Here is a 20,020-nt window from a genome sequence, read left to right as displayed (position 1 = left end):
ATAAAAAAAAAAAAATGCAAAACCCACCAATTTATTCTCTAGGTCTAGGCTAGGGCATCTGCTTTCACATGTAAAAAGAAAAAGTGAAAAAGGCCTGGTCTTCAAATAGTTAAAAAAATGTTTGGGGATTTTAAATAATCCTTCTAAAAAAAAAAATGCCCTGGAAAGCAAGTGGTGAAAATTCTGTGCTGCTTTTATCTGCCTTTTTTTTTTTTTTTTCTTTACTTGGAGACACGGTCTCTTTAAGTGTCAATGTAATAACTGTCCCCATTTGTCCTGGAATTCCTGGAAAAGTCCCTTGTATGCAGGCTGCCCCTTTAATGCAGAACAGGCAGGCTGTGTATGGATGTAGGGATGATGATGAGCCTGGTATGAAGTGCTCAGTGCTGGGTGTATGGCAGAGCCTGGACTGCTATCAGTCATTGCTGGCTGTCTTCCCGATCCAGGCTTGCTATGATAAGCTCGCTGGATTCTCCAGGGATGAGGTGCAGTGCTGCTGATGCTCATCACTTTCCTCCCTGGAACACGAGGAGGGCTGCTCCTATATAATCCCCGGCTGCTCCTGGCAGGGATCCCCCGCTGTCACCATTGGCTGTGCGCTCCCTGCACCGGCTGGATATGCATGGCTTGCTGGAGAGGACTTCCCCACACAACGATCATGAGCAGCAGAATCAGTTTCTTCGAGGTGAGTGCCAGGATCTGCAAAGCACAAGCTCTGTGCATTCTGCCTGATCATCCCTGCTGCTAGAAGTCCATCCTGATGTCTAGGGATGCCAGGGGCATGGGCTGCAGGAAAGTTTTTTTTTTTTTTTTTTTTTGGCATGGGCATTGGATTGGGAGAGAGGGGGGGTTGCACTTTTGTAGATGTATGCTTCCAGTTCTGCAGCTCTGCAGTAAATCTGTTTTATAAATAAGTGATGTGATTGCATATAAGGGCTTCTCTGTGTTCCAATTTATACAGCCAGTGTTCCTGAAAAGTGCCAGCAGATCTACCCATTGCACTGGCAGAGACTATGCTGCTGTCCATTTGGAGACACTGGTCACATCCCAGGTGCTGCAGAATGCTTTATGAAAGGTTTAATGCTCTGCATCTTGGAAGGGTTGGCTGCTCTTAGCTTTCCATCCAGCTATAGATTAGGAGAGCGCAGTTTTAGTGCTGCTTCTTATGATTAAAGAGGGGGGGGGGGGAATGCTTTGAAAGTTTTCAGCAGCTGTGTGGTCCTACTACTTGAAAAGACGCAGAGCTTCTCTTGGGGCCGGACCACTGAGCTTACAATTTATAACAGCTGTGTGGTCCTGCCATTTGAAAAGACATGGCACTTTTCCTGGCTGTGGGGTCAGACCTCTGAGCTTGCAATTTACATAGCTGTGTGCTCCTGCCACTCAAAAAGGAACATGCTGTGTGACTGGACCACTGAGCTTGCAATTTACACAGCCGTATGCTCCTGCCACTCGAGAAGGAACACTGTAAAAAAGAAAAAAAAAAAAAGAGAAGGAACACTGTGCGACTCGACCACTGAGCTTGCAATTTACACAGCCGTGTGCTCCTGCCACTAGAAAAGGAACACGCTGTGTGACTGGACCACTGAGCTTGCATTTTAAACACAGCTGTGTGCTCCTGTCACTCAGGAAGGAACATGCTGTGCGACTGGACCACTGAGCTTGCAATTTGCACAGCTGTATGCTCTTGCCACTCGAGAAGGAACACTGTGCGTCTGGACCACTGGGGCACTGAGCTTACAGTTTACACAGCCGTGTGCTCCTGTCACTCGAGAAGGAACATGCTGTGCGACTGGACCACTGAGCTTGCAATTTGCACAGCTGTATGCTCTTGCCACTCGAGAAGGAACATGCTGTGCGACTGGACCACTGAGCTTGCAATTTACACAGCCGTATGCTCCTACCACTCGAGAAGGAACACTGTGCGACTGGACCACTGAGCTTGCAATTTACACAGCTGTATGCTCTTGCCACTCGAAAAGGAACACGCTGTGTGACTGGACCACTGATCTTGCATTTTAAACACAGCTGTGTGCTCCTGTCACTCAAGAAGGAACACGCTGTGTGACTGGACCACTGAGCTTGCATTTTAAACACAGCTGTGTGCTCCTGTCACTCAAGAAGGAACACGCTGTGTGACTGGACCACTGAGCTTGCATTTTAAACACCGCTGTGTGCTCCTGTCACTTGAAGGAACACGATGTGCGACTGGACCACTGAACTTGCAATTTACACAGCTGTATGCTCTTGCCACTCAAAAAGGAACATAGTGTGCTCCTGCCATTAGAAAAGGAACACTTTTTTTTCCTGACTGTGTGGCTGGACCACTGAGCTTGCAATTTACACAGCTGAGTGATCCTGTTATGTGAAAAGACGCAGCGCTTTTTTTTTTTTTTTTTTTGCCTGTAGGGCTGGACCACTGAGCTTACAGTTTACAACAGCTGTTTGGTCCTGACACTCAAAAAGAGCAGTCATTTTCCTAGTTGTGGGGCTGGACCACTAAGCTTACAATTTACACACACTATGGTCCAGCCATTTGTAGACTCAGCACTTTTCCTGGCTGTGGGCCCCGACAATTGAGCTTCCATTTTTCAACAGATGCTTGGTCCTGTCCCTAAAAGGAACAGCACTTTGCCTGGCTGTGGGGCCAGGACACTGAGCTTACAAGAAAAAAGCACTAGAAATGCTCTTATGTCAAGTTTAATGTAGCTCTTTTGTAATCTTTTTTTATGATTTCACTGCGTGCCTGCAGATTACATTGGGCCAATGTTTTAAATGCTGTGCTTCAATTAAATTGGTATAACCCACTACCAAAAAAATTTAATCTACTACATCATACCAACAATCAGATGTGGTGGCTGCATTTGTGGTGTTTTTTTTTTTTTTTTGGGCATTTTCACCTGGTGATGTGGCCAGTAACACACCTCCTGTATTAGAGTGCCCCCACTCTGAAGGAATGGGCACAGCAGGCAGCAGCATTCAGTCTGAGGGGGTGATGTCTCCGGCGCATGCACACTATGCTCTCAATGGACAGTCTGCCGTCCATAGGGAGCTGTGCCACGGGAGTGACCTCATCGTGGCTCTGCCAATCAAATGGCTGCCTGCAATCCCAGAAAGAAGACCGGGTGAAGATGGAAGCTGTTTCAGGTGACAGCACACTGCTAGAGGGCTTCTATTTCATGTAATTCTCGATGTGCTAGTATGCATTAGGACATTCATTTGCAGGGAGATTTATTTCTTTTATTTTTTTGTAGTTTTACTAACGCTTTAAACAACAATTTGAAGCCAAGCTACCGCTTACACTTTATAATCCGTTACAACAGATTTTTCCTTTTATTCATGTAAGCCCTTTATCCTAAAAGCCAATTATTGTAATCGCCCTGTCAGTGTCAAATGTCTTGTCTCACCCCTGTAAGTCTGCAAGAAAGCTTTTTTTTTTTTTTTTTTTTTTTTCTTTTTTCTTTTATTATAAAAAACTGACTTGCTGGCTGGATCACCAGATGAAACTACAGAAAAGCTTAAAGAAAATAAATGTAGCCATCACATCTAATATTTGGTAAGCTGCAAAATTTTTGCTTTTGGGTTTAATACTGCTTTAAGGGTTATAGAATAATATCAAGAATGGCTCACTTGGTCGATATATGTATTTGAACATGTATGATCAACTGATTCATTCCTTTGGTGTTTTGCTATGCCCCAAGTGCTTATCCAAGGATTTCTAATGGTTGGCAGTTACCTGTGGCCTAAGGAACAGCCTTTCGAATTGGTTGACATCACAAGGCTGGCATAGTATCTACTAGGGATCGACTGATTATCGGCAACACCGATATATCAGGGGCTAATATGCACTGTCTTTCCCCAATATATCGGAATCGGCCCCTGAGGTTACTGATATTTAGGGAAAGTGCTGTACCGGAGTGCCTGCAGGTAGAGGCATCACCCCAGTACCGGTGTTCATAGCCGACGGTTGGCTGACTTGTAATGACAACCGATGCGGCTGAGAAGCTGTTCGGCTGTCATTACAAGGATGATGTTCCCCCCCGCCGCCTTCAGCGGCTCGCCCGGGTCTCCCGTCCCACCGGGAGACCCGGGCATCCTACCTCCACCGCCGCCGTAGAGAAGACCCGATCAAAGCCGCATTCGGCTCTGATCGGGTCTCCATTTTAAAAAACCCGGAAGTGATGTCATGACGTCACTTCCGGGTATTTGGCGCCGAATTAAAAAAACTGACAGCATTTAAAACAACCAAACTTGGCGTTTTTAAAGCGGAGTTCCGGCCACTAAATCGACATAATCGATTTTGTGGCCATCCGCTTGCATTTCTTCACCTGAAAAGGAAATGGATAGTTAGGATTTTTTTTTTTTTTTTTTTTACTTACCTTGTTATTGTAGAAAGAAATACTCACCTTTCTTCCACTTCCTCCCTCGGCGGCCGCGGCCCACGCCGTCCCTTCCGGTTTGCAATGATTTCTGGGAGCTGAACGTCATCGCTCCCAGGAATCAATGCGACGGCACCGGCCCCGCTCGTCATTTCCGGTGCGACGCCGCATTCCCTGCTAAACAGCTTCTGGGCATGCCCAGAAGCTGTGGAGGAATGCGGCGCCACACCGGAAGTGACGAGAGGGGCTGGTGCAGGCGCATTCTGGTAGAAGAAGACACGGAAGAGGACGCAGAAGAGGATCGCGCTGGCTTCAGCTGCCCACTGGAGAAGAAATTTTAAAAGGGAGTATTTCTTCTTGTAGGTAAGTGCTAACCAGGACAGATCAGAGGCTAGCCATTGTGGAATGTACTAGCCCTGACTGTCTTGGGGGTATGTTCATTGAAATTTTTTTTTTTTTGTGGCCGGAACTCCGCTTTAATGCTTTTCAGTGCCGAGGAGGGGCTTGGGCTCTTTTAGACCCCCAGATCCCTCCACAAGGAGTACCTTTGTAAAAAAATATATAATATATATATATAATTTTTTTTTTTTTTTTTTTACATGTTCCGAAAATATCGGCCGATATCCGATGACCAAAATATCGGTATCGGCCTAAAAAAAACGATATCGGTCGATCACTACTATCTACCATTACATCTAAAAAGCTGAACTCCAGGAAAGCAAATTATTACGATTTACAAGGGTCAGTGTGTAATTTCTTTGAATCTTAGTGTGTTTTTGTGTATTTCTTCCCCATCTGATCAGTAATCCAGTGTGAAACTTTGCCACTGTGCAGGAGCTTCTCATAATAGACAAATCACTGCTGCCTTTCTCCTTGTGTAGGGTGACTGGTCTTGCACCCGCCCCCTTATGTAAATTTTTGTAGTGGGTGGGCCTGCTGGGCCCCTCTCACAGCTCTGCTTTCTGCACAGGCTACATGCAGCATAGTGGTGATGTCACTGTTATTTTTACAAGATAATTTCTGGGTTTGCAAAGGCATTTGGTCCACACAAAGTGGCTATTGAGGAATATATTTAAATACGTTTGTGTCTGAAATTCAGCTTTAATATGAGCTACTTTAGATCTGGAACCGTCCTCGACCTTAACCGGATACACACTTCCACCCAATTTAGATGTGGCACAAAAAAGCTTCTTATGCCTTCCTTATTGTGTTGAGATTTCACAACTATATAATATGTTTAATAGCGCGCACCTTTTCTGATTTGTATGTGTTTATGAATATATGTTCAGTGTGCAGAGAATCATACATTTGGTTGTATTGTCTACATTCCTAAATTGTGGGGTTCTTCAAAGATCAGACATACCTACATGACAAATCAGAAGCAGAGTCAGCAGTTCTCCCCTAAATAGAAAAAAAAAATAGCCTTAAATAGCAAAACTTTGTTAAGTTTTGGATAGAGTGCAGAGGGATTAGAACCTCTGTCAGGTTTTTATTGCTGTCTGTGCCCCCATTAGGGAGATTCATCCTCTCCTCTCACTTTGCCCTGTTTTGCAAATCTCGTTGAAAGTAAAAGAGAATCCCAAATTTTGGGTTGTCCTCAGAAAATTAGTAATTGAAAGTAGAAAAGTATTAAAGAGGAAATATTCCAATGGGGACACTAGTTCTGGTGACCTAGGGGTCCCAAGGGTTTTCTTTAATATGTAGGGATTTCCTCTCACTTACGGTTTGGCTATAGGACAGGAAATGAAGGTAAAGGTGATGCTCCCCCCCCCCCCCCTTCTCACTCCTTAGCATTGTGGGATAAAATTCATACTAATCCGCATTAGTCTCGGCCTTTATCCCCTTGGACCACTTGTTCCATAACCTGGCTTTCCCCATGGCCTGGAAATCAGAGCTTTAAAATGGTGGACGGACAAGGGCCTCTACTGTATATTTTATTATTTTTTCAGGTACTTGTATAGCGCTGTCAATTTACACAGCAATTTATATATATATATATATATATATATATATATATATATATATATTGTACATTCACATCAGTCCCTACGCTCAAGGCGCTTTTAATCCAAGTTCCCTAACTCGCATTCATACATACACATAGTAGTTCCAATTTAGACCAGATCCAATTAACCTACTAGCATGTCTTTGGAGTGTGGGAGGAAACTAGAGTTCCCCGAATAAACCCACTCCAGGCATGTAGTGTCGTGGTTGGGATTCGAACCAGCGACCCTTTTGCTGCTAGGCAAAAGTGCTAACCCCTACACCACTGTGTCACCCCACCACTACACCACTGTGCATAGAGAGCATGTGTAGGACACTTTTATGCGCATAGAGATTATAGAGTGTCAGATTGTATTATTAATATACAGATGCCCTCCACTGAGCCGTTCTGATTCCTCCAAATTGCACATTTCCTGTCGAGCCTTTGTCCCTCATCCGACCTTACCTTAACAATGGTGTGCTAAAGACCAGGGCACCAGGGGTGACATTTCATGGCTTGTACATCTCTACTTGCCCCACCTCTGAAACACCCTTGTATGTTGGCATGAGAGTTGGACCTTGATATAGAATTTGAGCCTGAGTCCTGGTATTCTAGGCTACAGGTTGCTTTTAAGGGTATACTGAATACTTCTTTGCTAGAGGTGGGTGTCAAAGTTTTGATGAGGTGGTATCTGGTTCTTGCTCGCCTAGTTAAGACATGCCCATCATCCGTGGACTGCTTTAAAGGGTGTACTTTATGAGGTACTTTTGCTGCATATATGGTGGGAATGCCACCAAATTAGGAGTTATTGGAACAGGGTTTTCGCCATGATGCGCAAAGTAACTGGCATTGAACTCGAACAACCCCCTATTACCCTGCTGAATGATGTTCCAGGCAACATGATGTGCCCTATGAAACCCTTGGTTTATTTTCTGCTGCTGGCAGCTAAAATCACTATTGCCAGAGCATGGAAATTCCCCTCTGTCTCTGTCCACTGCATGAAACATAAGGTATCCTGGAAAATGTTGCATGAGAAGGTGGCTAGTATTAATGATCAACAGGAGCTCTTTGAACAAACCGTGGGCAAACAATGTTCAGACTCTGCTGTCTCCTGCACTTGGCTGACCATATGATATTACGGTCTTCTGTGAGCTCTAGGTCTTTTTTCTCTCCTTTCCCTTCTTTTACCTGTCCACGCTAAAGCATTGGTTTGCTTCTTCTCTCTTGTCCCACTTCACAAAACTATGGGGACTCTGTTCAGTAAGCCCAACCAATGTGTATACAGTGGATCTCTCCTGACTGTTTCAGATATAATTTACTAGCTTTTTTGCTCCTTTGGAGATGTGGTCATTTGTATCCTGTTATTTCGGGTCTATTTAATCTACTATGTGATTTTGCTGACATGTTGGCCTGTTCGATTTGTATTACTATTTGCTCCTTCTCTCAAAACTCTTTGAACAAAAAACTCGCAGGTTGGATTCTGCTTGTCTTCTATGGTTTAAAAGAAAAAAAAACGCAAGAATTGAAGCACCACACCACTGTACATTAGTTCAGAAACTATTTTATTCCTCTAATTGTCAAAGGAACAATCAAGAGTTGCCAAAGTCCTTTTGGGGTTCAAAAATACCCCCTTCATCAGGGCTTGCAATAGAAAACCGTGCATCAGGATTGAATTACTGGATCTTGAATAGCATTTTAGCCAGTGTGATGATCTTCGCAGATCTCAGTAGCTGTTTTAGTAGCCAAAGGGGGTATATTTGGACCCCCAAAACATGTTGAGTACTCCATTTTACTGTCCCTTTGACCCTTGCAAGAATAAAATTGTACTTGGACTATAGAACAATACTGTGTGCTTCAATTCACCTTGCTGTTTTGCACAACTAATCTAGGAAAACTGTAGGTTTGCTGGGGTTTAGAAGCTTGCTGCCTATTAGGCCCCTTTCACACAGGGGAGTCCGTTGGCAGACTCAGTTTTTATCAGCGGGGGATCGATCCGTCGATCCCCCGCTGAGCAGGCGGATGGCTGCTCTGTCTCCACGCTGTGTGCGGAGACAGAGCTGTCAGGTACCCGCTGTTCTCTATTGGGGGAATCAGATGGGAACGACCGTCTGTGCGTTCTCATCCGATCCGCTGGAAGGATGGAAAATAGGGTTTCCATCCGTCCAGATTTGACGGATCGGATGTCAGCAGACATGTCTCCACTGACATCCGATGCCCCATAGAGATGCATGGGGCATCCGTTCAGATCTGCCTGAAAAACAGACAGGCGGATCTTAACGGTCCGCCTGTGTGAAAGGGGCCTTAATCTGACCACTTGCACCACTTTATTCCACTACTATGGACAACCAATTGGACAACCTTGTGGGTTCAATGCTACCTTTCTGAAATAAATCTGGGGTGATTTTGGATCTCCCCTATTATAAAATGTATTATCTTGTCTATTCCTATAATAGTCTATAAAAGCTCTGATAAGGTTATTGGTGAGGATATAATGATGGCTATAAAATAAACACACTGCTTAAATCAAGGAATGTAATAAGAAGAAAGTAGAAATGCTAACATAACTGTAAAAAAAAAAAAAATATTACAGAACATATAGAACACACCAAGCACAGATGATACTTTACATATGGTTGTCCTCAGTATTCGGTATCTCTCAGCTGGGCTCAATGGGAAAGAAATGAGAAATACCTGTAGCTGGCCATTGTTTTTGAAGCTCACTCAGACAGCACCCACAGGAACACCCACTGCCTGCTGGTCAAATGAAAATCCAGAAGAGGCCGTCCTTCCTAATCAACAGGAAGTATCCCATCCTTCCAGGAAGCATGTTGTAGTCTCCACTAGGGGCACCATTCATCCATAAATCACTGTTTTTGACCTGGGTTGTCTTTCAGTAACAGTTGGCCTTTGATGGTATAACCTCTGCAGGAGGTCTTATCTGATGCGCCTCTACCCCATACCTTACAACAGGAGGCCTATGCAGGGCCGTCTTTAATATTAATTAGACCCTGGGCAAACCTTTTCTTGGTCCCTCCCGAATCCACTTCTCAACTATCTGCAAGCAGTGCGGGCTCAAGGGGAAGCTGACTTGGGGCCCCATAACAATAACTGGGCCCAGGGCAGCTGCCCCTTTTGCCCTGTGTTTAAGATGGCCCTGGGCCTATGCGAGAACATCCAGTTAGGATAGGAATTCCCATTTATGAAACTTGCTCTAATGGCATTCCAGGCAAGGTGTAATCGGGTTTAAACCATCCAGAATCATATGATATTAAAGCAAAAAAAATGTTGCTTTCCTTATCAGTAGCCATATTAAAAATGGCTATAAAAACACAATTACTTGCATGTCCCTATGTGTACAGTGCACATTGCTGCAAATATTTTGGGGGGTCAGCTTGAGAATTGCTCCTGACTGCGATACTGTCCTTTGAGCTGCTGCTGTGCCTGGCATTTGTAGCTGCATCTCACATGAGGGGGTTGGGTACATTGCTGGTAAAAAGTTTACCAAGTGTGCATATAATACATACTTTTCATCACCAGTCCCCACAAATTGTTCCAGATAAGTTATTTATAAAAAGCCAAATAGTGTGCAGTCCAAGGGATGAGGGGGGGAACAGGTGTTTGATATAAATGGTCGGTGCTGGAACTGCTCACATCTAATCATTCACAGGAGGGCTGCATGCAATCAGCACCTCTGACCAAGCCTGGACACAGTTGGCGTCCAAGATTGCTGTGGAGTAGATGCTGCTAAGTGCTCAGTGTGTATACATCCATAGCATAGTGTAGAGTATTAAGGAAAGGGGCCCAATTTATGGTCTGGCAGGTCCACTGCATTCAGAAAGCTCCCCTGCACAGAATGTTGCATGAATACATTGTCTTGCCTACCCAGGGCTAGCTTAATTATTCCCCAACACTTTTAGCAGCCCTTAAATATCCTGCATTTGTGGGGCTTGGTAATAAAGAATAGCTATCCCTTGCTAAGCCCCCCCCCCCCCCCACCAAATCAATAGGGGTAGGGGGAAAGACCGATGCCCATAGTTAATCGTTGAAGTGTTGCTTGACCCAGGACCCTTCATTCACTAGATCTAGTCTCCCACAGTACACAACATGGAAATGCAAATATTTTAGTAAATCTAAACTGCTAAATACTTTTTCTCATCAGCAGTCTTATGACTTCTGTCAGTTTCCGGCCGAGCACTGGTTAAAGCTTGTAGAAGTTTTCATTCTTCTCTGTCCTATGAGGCTGCATGACCCCTGACTCTTTGGACAGTGCTGATTGGCCCTGGGCTTATCACATTCACCCTCCTAAAGACCAAACAATACACACCAAATTAAGCATGTGCAGAGTGCCCCCAAGGCTCTGTAATACAGGAGATGGATTGGGGACAGTGGAAGAGGATCAAACAGCCTTTTTACACAATGCTCAGGGATAACACCTTAAATTCTAGAGTATATCAAGCATGCATTACTGCATATACAGACTGGTTTTACTTTTGTGGGTTTAGTAACACTTTAAATACAGGCTTCTGGTGTACTTATTTAACCACTTGCCAAATGCCTAACGCAGATCTACGTCGGCAGTCAGCCCCTCACAGGCAAAGCGACGTAGGTCTACTCTTCATACATCTGAAGCCACAGCCAATCACAGTAGAAAGCACGCCCCTAGGGACACACACAGCCCCTCCCTCTCAAATAAAGTTAACCCCTTCACTACCAGTGTATTTTTACAGTAACAGTGCATATGTATAGCACTGATTACTGTAGAAATGTCACTGGTAACCCCAAAAGTGTCAAAAATGTCAGTCAAGGGTCTGATCTGTCCGCCGCAATGTCGCAGTACCGCAAAAAAATCGCAGATCGCCGCCATTACGCGTTAAAAAAAAAAAACAACAAAAATGACAAAAATCTTTCCCTTTGTTAGTAAACGCGATAACTTTTGCGCAAACCAATCAAAATACGCTTTTTGCGATTTTTTTTTTTTTTTTTTTTTTTTATTTTTTTTACCCAAACATAGGTAGCATAAAACAAATTTTTTTTGGGGGAATTTTATATAAAAAAAAAATGTGAAAAATATTGCTATTTTTTGCAAAATTGACGCTCTTTTTTTGTTTATAGCGCGTGATCAAAAAATCGCACAGGTGATCAAATACCACCAAAAGAAAGCTCTGTTTGTGGGAAAAAAAGGACGCCAAATTCGTTTAGGTACAGCGTCGCACGACCGAGCAATTGTCCGTTAAAGTCACGCAGTGCCGAATCGCAAAATACCCCCTGGTCAGGAAGGGGGTAAAATCTTCCGGGGCTTAAGTGGTTAAGAAATGCATAAAATCTATAATTTAGCTATAGGTGAATGATGCATTTACAGCTCATTGGGTATAGTGCATATCCAATGAATTTTATTATTCCAAAAAAAAAAATGAGTAAATCCAGACATTTATGAGACTATTTGTTAAAAATGTGGCTTGTCAAAGAATCAATATGAATACTGAACAGTGTTGAGGTTTAAGGTGCACCTTAGAACGCGTTCACACCAGATACATTGAGTTATATTGACATGTGAAACAATTGCTTTCTATGTGCCATGTGCTATGTTTCATACCGTAGATGTGTTGGTGTGCATTGTGTGTTGCGCTGCAGGTACACACACAAATGGGTGTCAGTGCACTGCAGCTGATGTGCATAGAGTTCAATGAAGTGTCATTTTCTGCACCACCCCTACATGTCGCATACCAGTATCAGTTATATGAACTATAGCGATCACCCACTGGTGTAAATGGGCCTTAAGACTCCGTTCAAAATTAAAATCTAGTGTGTGTGTATATACAGAGAGCACAAACTACCTGCTCAGTACGTCAGTTTATCTTCCAGATATTGCTGTAGTGCACTGGTCATGCCATTCTTTTTTTTTTTTTCTGCAATCTGGTGTTTTAAAACGACCAGAAGGAGAATTTTGAGCACACACTGCAAGCTACTTGGTGTCTTCATTCAGAAAGCCTTGTGGACAATCTGGCCTCTGTGCTGCTTGAGGCAGTCTTTTTTAGTTTGCCTCATTGGCACTGATTTTAGGGCTCATTCACACCGGGAAACCTGCGTGTTTGTGGCACCACTTTTAAAATGCACTGGGTGGGGAATCTGCTGCAGGTGTCAATATAATAATCGCAGATCGCAAATGCAGTGAGTTTGCCGTACCAGATGGCAAGGTACAACAGTATCATGCGATTTTTGTGCAGTGCATTTTTGAAAAGTAGTGCATGCACAAATTCAATCCAGTGTGATTTTTCAGCTTATTTAAATAGGCTAACAATCGCACCACACTGAGTCACACTGCAACCTATATTGCTGTAAATGTATTTTTTTTTTTTCTGACAAGATGAGAAGGCCAACTTGATATGGAGCTAATTCTAGTGGGTGAGTACTAGGAAGTTGCAGCCCACTTGGAGGCCAGTTAAAATGGGGCAAAATTATCACTTCTTCCTACTCTACAAAAACATCATTACTTTGGAGACAATAACCTCACTTTAAAGGAATATAGGCATTACAAACAGCTAGGAGTAGTTCATTTTACATTAATTTGGACTTCTATTGAAGCTGTGCATTCATTAATTGGCCCTTATGTTGCTACTGTGTCCTGTACGGACTTGAGGATGGAACCACAGTGTATGGCAGACTGCAGGCATTTTTTAATTCTTTACCAGTGTGTTGGAGGGGGGCACCACGTTGTGCACCTAGAATGGGGTCACTTGCCTGGCACGGGAGGCACCTGTACTTTTGCCGCCCATTGTATACACTTGAACAAATAAAGTGGACTCCATGTATGTGCTTAACTCCTTCCGTACCTGTGCACAGGCTGCTGGTCCTGGCATTGCAGATCTACTCCTATAGCTATGGGAGACGAATTGCTGCGAAAGTGCCGACATCTAACCAGTCACATGTACATATTTATGACAGACTGCTTGCCAAAACTTTGTTATCCTTGGTACACTGTATCTTTACACTGTATTCTTTTGTACTGATGTTTTCATACCCCAATGTGCTTGTGACCCAACTGTAGACTGTGTGTCTGTTACTTGCATTATACCGCTTATGTAATTTCAGATCAGGCAAAGGCAAATTCCAAAAGCTTTACTGGACTAATGAGGCATGATAAGTTACCAGTTCAACATAAGTGCAATCTTTTAACAACATCCCCAATGCCTAACTACAGGCTTGTGGCTGCTCCAGCATACCTGCTTAGGAAAGAGTCTATATATGACAGTCCGCTGTTGGTATCTTTAGGGAGAACTGTGAGTCCCAGCAATCCCCCTATATGTGAAAGGCTCTGGGACACAGGTGTTCGGCAGAAACAGGGACCCCCAGAGAATCAGAGAGCCCTGGCAGAAGCAGCAGCTGGAGGTCACACCTTAGTCTCTTTTCTTCCTATCCAGCAGGCTGTGTTGAGAAATGTTTCAACAGTTTCCCATACAGGATCATCTCTGGTGGCTGCTTGGCTGAACAGATTACATCTTCAGCTTACATCCTTTGCTTTTTCCCACGTGGCTGGAACTATCTCGGGCAGAGCCTTTTCCTGAATTTCATCACAGGGAGGGGGGTAGAGCCCAGCAGAAATCCTGCAAAAAAGGACCTGGGAAACAGGTTGATGCTTGCTTCCCACCTGGCTGGGGCAGCATTAACCACTACCTGCCTACAAGTGACACCACTTTAAGTGGTTGAATCTCGCATGAGGCTGGGTTCACACTGATGCAAATTTGATGCGGGTTCCCCGTGTCTCCATTTTCAGGTGCATATTCAGGCAAAAATTTGTACCTGATTCACACCTGAATGATTGAACAGGGACGCACTGGACCCCCCTGCTGTGACCCGCAGCCGAATCAGTGTGAACCCAGCCTGACAAAGCAGCTTAGCTATAGAACCAACACCACTAATACTACTGTATTCTATACAGAATATAAAAGTAAGAAGGTAAATATGGGGAGGAACGCCCATAGTTCTAGTTGTACTGTAGGATGTACTCACTTTTACTCATTACTACGCTTCAATGTACATACTTTGTCAAACAAAGCTGTTTGTACCTTTTTTCCAATTTTTAAAAAAATAGCAAACAATGTTGCTGTCAATTTCTAGTACAGGTTAGAACAGCCATTCTCAACCAGGGTTTCGTGAAAACCTAGGACCCCTCCAGAGATCGCTAGGGGTTCCTTGACCTGTGGTATATTGACCTCAAATATGATGGTGCCTGGACAGTCCAATGCCACTTGGCAGAGTCGGCAGCATGACACCAATGATCTTTTTAGCTGTCTAGAGGGGAGCATTCTGACCACCAGTGTAGCGGAGCATTCTTCCCAACAGCAGCTAATGAATTTTAGCAGGGGTTCCGTGAGACCCAGCTGTCAGTTTCCAGTAAAGTTTTTAGAACAGCCATGCTCATCTAGGCTTCCGTGGAACCCTAGTTCCTCCAAAGGTTGCTAGAGGTTTCTGGAACTGTAGCGGATTGACCCTCACATATGATGATGCTTAGACTGTTCTGGGTCCAACGCCACTTTGCAGATCCAGCAGCATGACTCCAATGATCTTTAGTGGTCTAGAAACATCACATTCTTCCTCTTAAACACTCCATGAATTAATTTTTAGCAGGTCTCCAGGAACACATAAATATTTTTCTTTAGGTTAAAAAAAAAAAGCTAAGAGTTTAGATTATAAGTTAAAAACCTACTATAACAGCAGCCCCCTTTTTTTTTTCTTCCTAGTTTTTGTTCAGCAGATGTATGCAAGTTAATTTAAGTGTTAATGAAAAATCACAGGAGTTGTAGAAGGCTGATGAAAATCTGAGGTGTGATGACCAACTACTAAGCGTAACGTGATAATGTTCAGATCTTTGCAGAACACTGGTTTTAAGAGTGACAAATTGTTGTGCTCCAATTACAGCATTCATAATTTGCTGATGGTCCATTACTCCATGTCTACAGGTCAGGAGTTTGTCATATCCTATTGGGGAGACCAGAGGACAAAGTCGGCTCAGGACGCACACAGGACAAAGACTGCAGAGAGGTGTAAAGCCTGTATATACAGGCTTAAGGCTGTAGAAGAGCAGCGCGTGTGTGTGTGTGTGTGTGTGTGTATGTGTGTATATATGTGTATGTACATACATTTAGAAAGCATTTTCAAAACTTCAGTATGATTAAAACACCTTTTCTAGAAGCCTTTAGAGCATCCGCTAGCCACAGTTTTTGGAATGCTGAACATAAGGGCCCTCTGGCTGGGGGCCAATTTTATAGTACATGTTACACTCACTAATGCTCCAGGTGGACTTACAGCTGCACCTCCAACTGCGTATTTCCTGGCCAAAAAGAGGCCTGTCTTAACACCAATAATGCACAGCCACAGGAAGAAAGCTGTTTTATTGGCAAAGGCTTTTTCTTGTTTATGAAGTATTTTGTAAAATGAATATTGCATTACATGAAAAACAACCTCCGCCATGAAATCCAGCTCCTCGGGTTTTACCATAGAGGGGGTTTAGTCATATTGACGCTCCTTCTGGGATAACACCCATTGGAGAAAGAGTGGAGTCTGACCAAAGGTATTTTTCATGTATTGCATTCATTGTGCAGTAAAGCTTATTAAAGGATTGATAGTGATGTGACTTTCATTCTGTGGACTTGCCTATGTACAGTATGCTAGATGTGGATCAGGCTGCTGGGGGGGGGGGGGGGGAACCCCCCTCTGTCACATAGACCTTGCTATTCATTTCTAGGCAGGTGAGAAGCAAGGAGTACTTTGTCATTATAACCTGACCATGCTAATGGGGTGGGGATAAAGAGACGCTTGAGCCAGATTATTACTGCCCACCTAAAAATAGCATGTAGCTGCTGTGGCAAATTGTATACCCCGTGTCACTTATGGCAGGCAGTACTGGTGCCAAATGACAGTAAATGGGCCACTATGCAACCACGAGCCAAACGCTTGGCTTGTGGCTGCACTGTTATTTTCATAGAAAAGTTCCTTTCGTATCATCCTCATCTCTTTTTTCATCTGTACATGTCCCATTCGTAATACATCCTGCATTCATCCCTTTAAATAATTTCAAATCAGGCATTAACTGGTTAACAGTACCTTTACTGAAGACTTGAGACCGTCTATAATGCACAGTCTCTCAGAAGCAGAGACAGTGCTAATCAAACAGCTGCAGGCAGCCCAACTCATACAAGGGAGGAAAACAAAACACCACCTAAGTGTAGTAAACGTTTTACTCGCAAGAGTGAAGTAAATGCACTCATCACATATGAAGGGGAGCCGTTTACCAATGTGATGAACGCACTTCACTATCGTGTGAGTGCTTTTAACTGTTGTGAATAAAACGGTTTTAAGTACTACACTTAGGTGGCACTTCCTGTTCATTTCTCTTGTTATCCCACATAGGTGGCTATACTCTGAGGATAGCTGCCATTATTTACCCATGTTATGGACTTCTCTATGGACTTCGTAATTTTATGCCATGAATGTGTCCCTATAAGGGTCTGTCTTTGCGCCAGCTACTATTTTTTTTTTTGCCCAAGAGAAGCCCATTTAGCTCAGTCCAGTATTGGTAGGTTCCTAGTCCAGGGAGAATCCCAGCAGTGTTTCCCAAAATGGAGGGGGGAGGGGGGGGGAAAGCCTGAAGCCCAATGAAAGCACTGACACACATTTGAATGGTTTGCATATAGATTGCAAGTTTTACATAACTAATCAATTGACAATAAATTTGAGACTAGGTTAGTGATGTAGCTGGGGACCAAGTTGTGGATGGCTTTGCAACAGGCCTGGATTGGCCATAGGGCAGACCGGGCATGTTCCCGGTGGACCGCGGCTCTGAAGGCCGGCTCCGCGGCCAATCAGTCTTCTGCTTAGGGGGGGTGTGAGTCACACCCCCCTGAGCAGAAGGCTGATTGGCCGCGGACCTGGACAAGCAAATGTTCCCACTTCTTCACCTCAATAGGGCCGGGTGTCTGGCCGGGGTCCGGCGCGGAAAGCCCAGCCTGGATCTGTTTGTGCACTGTGAAGCAACTGTAGATGTGGCAGCCGCAGCTCCTTCAGTCCGCCGGGCTGCTCGCGGGGGGGGGGGGGGCAGCGGCGTGGGAGAAGGTAAGTGCCAGTGCTGTGCACTTGTGCAGTGCAGCCCTGCTGTGTGTGTGCTGAATAGGAGGGGGATGCGGTGGCGGGGAGAAGGTAAGTGCCTGCAGACAGTGCTGTGCACACTTGTGCAGCCCTGCTGTGTGTGCTCTGTAGTTGAGGTGTATGGCGGAGATGAGGGATCCGGGTGGTGTCATGCTGTCTTGTCTCCCTAGGGACACCCCCTGTACCAGAGTCAGACCTCCAGTTAGCACCTCTGGGACCGCCAGAGGTTCTTCGAAGATGTCCTGCAGCATGAAGTGGACCTGTACTACCCTCACCTGCACCTCATCCCTGAGCGCTGGTGACATAAGTGCACCATAGGGAGCATGGAGGGGGCACAGGTTCTCATATATAGATAGTGCTGTTACTGTATGTACAAGTTGGGGGGAGGTTTATGGAATTTGTTTGTGGGTCCTCCTGGTACAAGGCTGTGAACCCCTTCTGGGTAAATTTGGGTCACTCATTCTTCCATCTGCAGTGTCTACTAAGGAATAGCACATTTGGAATATTCATATTGGGGGGGCAGTGTTTGATTATTGGCATGAATATCCCCCCAGTGGGATATATAGGACAATCCCCAATCTACCCCCTCTTGCTAACCAGCAGGTGTCTGTTCCTGTCTATATTTTTGTCTATATACCTTGTCTATGCAGCCAGCAGCTGGCCTGGCATTGAAGATCAAGCTCTGACTGCTGAATCCTGAATATCTCCATCCAACAAAGCCACCAACAAGACCACTTACCCAATGAAAAATTTTTACTGGCCCCCACCCAGTCCTCCTCCACCTGGCCATATTTGACCCAGTACAAGCAAGCTGTGAGCCCAGTTTGAACATCATCTTCAGTTTTTAGTTGTGGTATGCAATGGTTCCAGTATGCTCTATTATTGCATTTAGGAAAATATATTTGCAGCCAAATATGGAAAAAAAGGAACCAAGTTTCCTCCATGTACAGTAAATGATGCATGCTTCCATCAGTCAAATCTGGAAGAAGATTGCCGGCGGCTGCATATAGAGGATTTGATGTTTCCCTATTCCGGCTCCTGGATGCCTGATTCTCCTCCTCCCTTCTGCAGGCATTCTGCTTCGGCAGGAGAAATATGGAAATATCAATTTCTCTATATGCAGCTGTCCCATCCCCCTCCTATACAACTTCTTTTACTGCCCCCCCCCCCCCCCCCCCAGTGCTCTTAACCCCCCCCCCCCAGTGAATTGGGGTGATCTGAGGTGTGATAGTGCAGGAATTGGGGTGATCTGAGGTGTGATAGTTACACCTCAGATCACCCCAGTCACCACGCCCAGTCACGCCCCCATCACGCAAAACCCCCCCCCCCCCCCCGGGCTGCTCAGTCCAAAATGTCCGGGCCTATTTTTTGTCCCAGTCCGTGCCTGCTTTGCAAGTTAGTATTTTTAATGTAATTTGAGGAGGGGCAGCCAAAGGCGGGATTACCAGAGAAGATTTGAGATTCTGAGTGGTTTGTAAGGTGGATAAGTCTTGCACCAGCATTCATGATGGGCTGAATAGGGGATTTCAGCAACATTCATAATGGACTAAATGGGGGATAGCATACTTAAAGGTAAGCCAATGAGGAGGGAGTTGCAGTAGTTGAGTTGAGGAGATGACCAGGGAGTGAATTAGAAGCTTTACGGTGTCACTGGTTAGGATGGGGCCTATTTTGGAGATGTTGAGGTGGCCAGCTTTGACAAATGTGGGACCAAAATAGTTGAGTACAGGATAACACCTAGCACCCTGGCATGAGAGGATGGGTTGATGGTTTTTCCATTTGATCTTAAGAAGTCAGAGAAAGGGGCATGTGGGGGATGAGAAAATGAGCTCCGTTTTGGACAGGTTGAGTTTGAGCAAGTGGTGTGACATCCAGACTGACTTGGCGAACTCTGCAGAGGAGGTGAGTATTGCTGATAGGGTTGCATTTTTTTTATTTACTACGTCCTGGGCAATGGATTTTTTCAATTTACTTTCAGAGTTGAGCTTTATGAAAATTTAGAGCACTTGTTTATATTGTATTCAGCATTTCCTCAATGACTGCTAATTTGTTTTTTTTTGCAGGATGTAGTTGTTAGGTGTGATTTACTATTTGCAATGCTGATTTAATGGTTTCGTGAGGAAGAAATGGCAGAAATCCAGTTTTTTTTTTTTTTTGTGAATATAAATCCTTCCAAGGATGGTACAGTGGTGCCAAGTTTTTCTTTAAGCACGAATATAGACCTCAGAAAAATTAGATATCAATAGGAGGCTGCAGTCTGAAGGGAGAGAGTAGAGAAGCTAACGAGGAGTCATAGGTTACATGTAGGTGGAAAGACTTCTTGGCAAAATATCTCCTTGTGTAGCTATATATAACAAGTGGGATATTTGACTGTAGCCCTTATTAAAAAGGTTCTACCACAAGGTATTTTCATTAAGGGCTGGAGTAATTCTTTAAGAATGCACCACAAAATTTGTGCCACTTTTAAGTAACTAGGTATTGGGATCTTGACTAGCAGTTTATACATCCTAGTACT

At 44.3% G+C, this 20,020-nt stretch overlaps 1 protein-coding gene across 1 annotated transcript in view; it reads left to right on the top strand.

Moving 5' to 3' along the window:
- The first annotated feature begins 390 nt into the window (after positions 1-390).
- The window catches only part of LOC309561964 (very-long-chain enoyl-CoA reductase-like), a 100,291-nt gene continuing 80,661 nt past the window's right edge, over positions 391-20,020 (top strand). Inside the window, exon 1 of the mRNA XM_082266054.1 lies at positions 391-685. Within this exon, the coding sequence (XP_082122180.1) occupies positions 500-685 (186 nt within the window). The 5' untranslated portion in view covers positions 391-499. The remainder of the gene's footprint in view (positions 686-20,020) is intronic.

This window comes from Pelophylax lessonae, assembly GCF_965119305.1.
Source record: "Pelophylax lessonae genome assembly, chromosome: 8".
In the NCBI taxonomy this organism is placed as follows: Eukaryota; Metazoa; Chordata; class Amphibia; order Anura; family Ranidae; genus Pelophylax; species Pelophylax lessonae.
The sequence above is the reverse complement of the archived record's forward strand: the minus strand, read 5'-3'. Positions and strand labels throughout refer to the sequence as shown.